Raw genomic sequence first — 6,972 nt, forward strand, 5'->3', positions numbered from 1 at the left:
ATATCGTACTGTTTGTTGTAGATGATAATATTTACAGGATGATATCGTACTGTTTGTTGTAGATGATAATATTTACAGGATTATATCGTACTGTTTGTTGTAGATGATAATATTTACAGGATGATATCGTACTGTTTGTTGTAGATGATAATATTTACAGGATTATATCGTACTGTTTGTTGTAGATGATAATATTTACAGGATGATATCGTACTGTTTGTTGTAGATGATAATATTTACAGGATTATATCGTACTGTTTGTTGTAGATGATAATATTTACAGGATGATATCGTACTGTTTGTTGTAGATGATAATATTTACAGGATTATATCGTACTGTTTGTTGTAGATGATAATATTTACAGGATGATATCGTACTGTTTGTTGTAGATGATAATATTTACAGGATTATATCGTACTGTTTGTTGTAGATGATAATATTTACAGGATGATATCGTACTGTTTGTTGTAGATGATAATATTTACAGGATGATATCGTACTGTTTGTTGTAGATGATAATATTTACAGGATTATATCGTACTGTTTGTTGTAGATGATAATATTTACAGGATGATATCGTACTGTTTGTTGTAGATGATAATATTTACAGGATTATATCGTACTGTTTGTTGTAGATGATAATATTTACAGGATGATATCGTACTGTTTGTTGTAGATGATAATATTTACAGGATTATATCGTACTGTTTGTTGTAGATGATAATATTTACAGGATGATATCGTACTGTTTGTTGTAGATGATAATATTTACAGGATTATATCGTACTGTTTGTTGTAGATGATAATATTTACAGGATGATATCGTACTGTTTGTTGTAGATGATAATATTTACAGGATTATATCGTACTGTTTGTTGTAGATGATAATATTTACAGGATGATATCGTACTGTTTGTTGTAGATGATAATATTTACAGGATTATATCGTACTGTTTGTTGTAGATGATAATATTTACAGGATGATATCGTACTGTTTGTTGTAGATGATAATATTTACAGGATTATATCGTACTGTTTGTTGTAGATGATAATATTTACAGGATGATATCGTACTGTTTGTTGTAGATGATAATATTTACAGGATTATATCGTACTGTTTGTTGTAGATGATAATATTTACAGGATGATATCGTACTGTTTGTTGTAGATGATAATATTTACAGGATTATATCGTACTGTTTGTTGTAGATGATAATATTTACAGGATGATATCGTACTGTTTGTTGTAGATGATAATATTTACAGGATTATATCGTACTGTTTGTTGTAGATGATAATATTTACAGGATGATATCGTACTGTTTGTTGTAGATGATAATATTTACAGGATTATATCGTACTGTTTGTTGTAGATGATAATATTTACAGGATGATATCGTACTGTTTGTTGTAGATGATAATATTTACAGGATTATATCGTACTGTTTGTTGTAGATGATAATATTTACAGGATGATATCGTACTGTTTGTTGTAGATGATAATATTTACAGGATTATATCGTACTGTTTGTTGTAGATGATAATATTTACAGGATGATATCGTACTGTTTGTTGTAGATGATAATATTTACAGGATTATATCGTACTGTTTGTTGTAGATGATAATATTTACAGGATGATATCGTACTGTTTGTTGTAGATGATAATATTTACAGGATTATATCGTACTGTTTGTTGTAGATGATAATATTTACAGGATGATATCGTACTGTTTGTTGTAGATGATAATATTTACAGGATTATATCGTACTGTTTGTTGTAGATGATAATATTTACAGGATGATATCGTACTGTTTGTTGTAGATGATAATATTTACAGGATTATATCGTACTGTTTGTTGTAGATGATAATATTTACAGGATGATATCGTACTATTTGCTGTAGATGACAATATTTACAGGATGATATTGTACTATCTGTTGCTGATGACAATATTTACAGGATGATATCGTACTATTTGTTGCTGATGACAATGTTTACAGGATGATATCGTACTATTTGTTGTGGATGATAATATTTACAGGATTATATCGTACTATTTGCTGTAGATGACAATATTTACAGGATGATATTGTACTATCTGTTGCTGATGACAATATTTACAGGATGATATCGTACTATTTGTTGCTGATGACAATGTTTACAGGATGATATCGTACTATTTCTTGTTGATGATAATATTTACAGGATGATATTGTGCTGTTTGTTGTGGGTGACAATGTTTACAGGATGATATCGTAATGTTTGTTGTAGATGACAATGTTTACAGGATGATAGCTAACTATTTGTTGTGTTCTTTTTTTACAGGATGATATCGTACTATTGTTTTACAATTTTGTGGTAAAAAAACATTTCCCGACAGACAACGAAACTGTAATAATAATAATAATAATCTTATAAAGAATTTATTTTTTATTTTTCATATATAATCTGAATTATCAAAAATAGAATTCGAGATGTCATTAGGATTGTGAAAAAATACAAATTATGTTTGAAATCAGAAGCATTAACCAAATTATGTATGCACCACAATAGTTGATTTAATCACCAACATCTTTGGAGAGAAATGTCTCGGGTAAAACATTAGTCATGGTTGTCAGAAGATGAACAAGATGATTATTCGATCATAGTCTGCATGACGTGTTTATGACGTAACAAACACCTATCACAGATATTTCTAAACATTTCCTTCAGGTTGGTAAGTATGGATTATGAAACGATTCTTTTGATACAACCAACAAGTGTTTGTTATATGACGTTTCGATTACTAGTACGGTATGTACTCTGTCACCTCCATCGTACAAATGACCATTTACTTTAGGTCGGTTAGTATGGATTATGAAAAGATTATTGTTACACAACAAATGGGTGTTTATACATTGTATGTGGCGTTTCGATGACTAGTATGGTATGTACTCTGTCACCTCCATCAGACAACTGACCAGTGAAGCGTATCTACACAAAGGTGTAAATTGTGAAACAAGATAGGAAGATTACCGAAGGCCAATACAGATATCTGTATCCCACGACAGAGAACACTCCTAGATTGTACTGTACACCCAAGATCCACAAGCAGGGAACACTCCTAGAATGTACTGTACACCCAAGATCCACAAGCAGGGAACACTCCTAGAATGTACTGTACACCCAAGATCCACAAGCAGGGGACACTCCTAGAATGTACTGTACACCCAAGATCCAAAAGCAGGGAACCCACTGAGGCCTATTGTGGACTACACTGGATCCATTGGTTACAACGTTTCCAGATCTTTAGCAGTCATTCTTGGACCGCTAGTGGGTAAATCGGAACACCCTGTCAAGAACTCGAAACATCTAGCGGAAGCTATGTCTACTATCACAATAAGGGAAGAAGAAGAATTCATTTTACATGATGTTGTCTCTCTATTTACCAACACACCCAATTTACGATGCTCTTTGAATCATTCGGAAACGCTTAGAATTAGACAGATCCTGGCGTAAGAACACAAACCTCCGGATTCAGGAAAAAATGGATTTAGTGCCGAGACAGCATCTATCAGCAACACTTCGGCACTGCTATAGGTAGTCCAGTGTCTCTCAATGTGGCCAGTTTGGTCATACGGATACGGACACCAATGAAGGAAAGAAATTCGCCTAATCAGAAAGGAAGCTGTCGGAATCCCATATAAATAAATCGGCAATCACAGACCATGCCACACAGAAAAATCATGTGATTGACTGGGATAACTCCAAAGTATTGGAGTGAAAGAGCGATCTGTTCACGCGGCAGATAACGGAAGCCATCTGGATACGCCGCAGTGGGCCAGTTCTATATCGAGATGAGGGGCTCACATACTCTACCACATCTATGACAAAGTATTAAACAAAGCATAGCTGAATTGAGTCATGTCGGTACATATATATAAAAACTATTGTACATACGCTTACAGCGTAGCCTAATCGACATCGATTTGTGGACAACTCGGACATATTTTACACCTTTGTCTGCATACGCTTCACTGGTCATTAGTCCGATTAAGGTCATAGAGTACCGTACTAGTCATCGAAATGTCACATCGAAACACTTATTGGTTGTGTTACAAGAATCTGATCAAAACACCTTCTACAGCGTTTGTGATTACAGAATGACGTCATAAACATTACGTTTTGTGATAACAGACTCTTTCACTTCATACTATTTCTCTTTTCATAATTAAGGGATTTTTGGTTTGTATTCAAGTTGCTTGGAACTTTCTGGAATGGCCGGCCGAGACGATCAATATATTGTCAGGTTAAAAATAACATTGAGAACTAAAGGATGCGGGGTTGCCTACATTTGTGTTCCAAATGATTTAACTCCGATTATATGGCACAAATAGAATCACAGTCTATCCGAATACTGTAAGTTTGAATCCTTGTACATGTCAATGTGCATGTCCGGCAAGACACTTCGTATACCTACAGTATCACAGAATAAAGAACGACGACGTAGATAAAGGCGGCGATGATCGAGCAGGTCCCAAACCCGATGGCAAAATTGGCCAGTTGTCTGCTGGAGTTGGCATGAGCGTGCGCCATGGCCACATCTCCTCGGTTGTAGGCGGATTTAGACTGAAATAACAACAGAACCAATCAAATTTACAGTCCACAAGTCACTTTCTGGAGTAACGAAATAAAGGATCTCAATAAGAATACGTACCTCCATAGTTTGATCTACTACGGATACGTACCTCCATAGTTTGATCTACTACGGATACGTACCTCTATTGCTTGATCTACTACGGATACGTACCTCCTTATATTGATCTACTACGGTTACGTACCTCAATAACTTGATCTACTACAGATACGTACCTCCATAGTTTGATCTACTACAAATACGTACCTCCATAGTTTGATCTACTATGGATACGTACCTCAATTGCTAGATCTACTACGGATACGTACCTCCATAGCTTGATCTTCTACGGATACGTACCTCTATTGCTAGATCTACTACGGATACGTACCTCCATAGCTTGATCTTCTACGGATACGTACCTCTATTGCTAGATCTACTACGGATACGTACCTCCATAGCTTGATCTTCTACGGATACGTACCTCTATTGCTAGATCTTCTACGGATACGTACCTCCATAGCTTGATCTTCTACGGATACGTACCTCTATTGCTAGATCTACTACGGATACGTACCTCCATAGCTTGATCTTCTACGGATACGTACCTCTATTGCTAGATCTTCTACGGATACGTACCTCCATAGCTTGATCTTCTACGGATACGTACCTCTATTGCTAGATCTACTACGGATACGTACCTCCATAGCTTGATCTTCTACGGATACGTACCTCTATTGCTAGATCTTCTACGGATACGTACCTCCATAGCTTGATCTTCTACGGATACGTACCTCTATTGCTAGATCTACTACGGATACGTACCTCCATAGCTTGATCTTCTACGGATACGTACCTCTATTGCTAGATCTACTACGGATACGTACCTCCATAGCTTGATCTTCTACGGATACGTACCTCTATTGCTAGATCTACTACGGATACGTACCTCCATAGCTTGATCTTCTACGGATACGTACCTCTATTGCTAGATCTACTACGGATACGTACCTCCATAGCTTGATCTTCTACGGATACGTACCTCTATTGCTAGATCTACTACGGATACGTACCTCCATAGCTTGATCTTCTACGGATACGTACCTCTATTGCTAGATCTACTACGGATACGTACCTCCATAGCTTGATCTTCTACGGATACGTACCTCTATTGCTAGATCTACTACGGATACGTACCTCCATAGCTTGATCTTCTACGGATACGTACCTCTATTGCTAGATCTACTACGGATACGTACCTCCATAGCTTGATCTTCTACGGATACGTACCTCTATTGCTAGATCTACTACGGATACGTACCTCCATAGCTTGATCTTCTACGGATACGTACCTCTATTGCTAGATCTACTACGGATACGTACCTCCATAGCTTGATCTTCTACGGATACGTACCTCTATTGCTAGATCTACTACGGATACGTACCTCCATAGCTTGATCTTCTACGGATACGTACCTCTATTGCTAGATCTACTACGGATACGTACCTCCATAGCTTGATCTTCTACGGATACGTACCTCTATTGCTAGATCTACTACGGATACGTACCTCCATAGCTTGATCTTCTACGGATACGTACCTCTATTGCTAGATCTACTACGGATACGTACCTCCATAGCTTGATCTTCTACGGATACGTACCTCCATAGTTTGATCTACTACGGATACGTACCTCCATAGTTTTATCTACTACGGATACGTACCTCCATAATTTGATCTACGATACGTACCTCTATTGCTTGATCTACTACGGATACGTACCTCCTTATATTGATCTACTACGGTTACGTACCTCAATAACTTGATCTACTACAGATACGTAACTCCATAGTTTGATCTACTACAAATACGTACCTCCATAGTTTGATCTACTATGGATACGTACCTCAATTGCTAGATCTACTACGGATACGTACCTCCATAGCTTGATCTACTACGGATACGTACCTCCATAGTTTTATCTACTACGGATACGTACCTCCATAATTTGATCTACGATACGTACCTCTATTGCTTGATCTACTATGGATACGTACCTCCTTATCTTGATCTACTACGGTTACGTACCTCAATAACTTGATCTACTACAGATACGTACCTCCATAGTTTGATCTACTATGGATACGTACCTCAATTGCTAGATCTACTACGGATACGTACCTCCATAGTTTTATCTACTACGGATACGTACCTCCATAATTTGATCTACGATACGTACCTCTATTGCTTGATCTACTACGGATACATACCTCCTTATCTTGATCTACTACGGTTACGTACCTCAATAACTTGATCTACTACAGATACGTACCTCCATAGTTTGATCTACTA

The 6,972-nt window shown here is 36.6% G+C and overlaps 1 protein-coding gene across 1 annotated transcript in view; it reads right to left on the reverse strand.

Annotated features, from left to right (window-relative positions):
* Nucleotides 1-3,953: 3,953 nt before the first annotated feature.
* Nucleotides 3,954-6,972, reverse strand: part of LOC110457520 (proline-rich transmembrane protein 1-like) — a 7,084-nt gene continuing 4,065 nt past the window's right edge. The window contains exon 4 of the mRNA XM_021508842.1: nucleotides 3,954-4,613. Coding sequence (XP_021364517.1) covers nucleotides 4,461-4,613 — 153 coding nt within the window. The 3' untranslated portion in view covers nucleotides 3,954-4,460. The remainder of the gene's footprint in view (nucleotides 4,614-6,972) is intronic.

Source organism: Mizuhopecten yessoensis, unplaced genomic scaffold (genome assembly GCF_002113885.1).
Source record: "Mizuhopecten yessoensis strain PY_sf001 unplaced genomic scaffold, ASM211388v2 scaffold9173, whole genome shotgun sequence".
Classification (NCBI taxonomy): domain Eukaryota; kingdom Metazoa; phylum Mollusca; class Bivalvia; order Pectinida; family Pectinidae; genus Mizuhopecten; species Mizuhopecten yessoensis.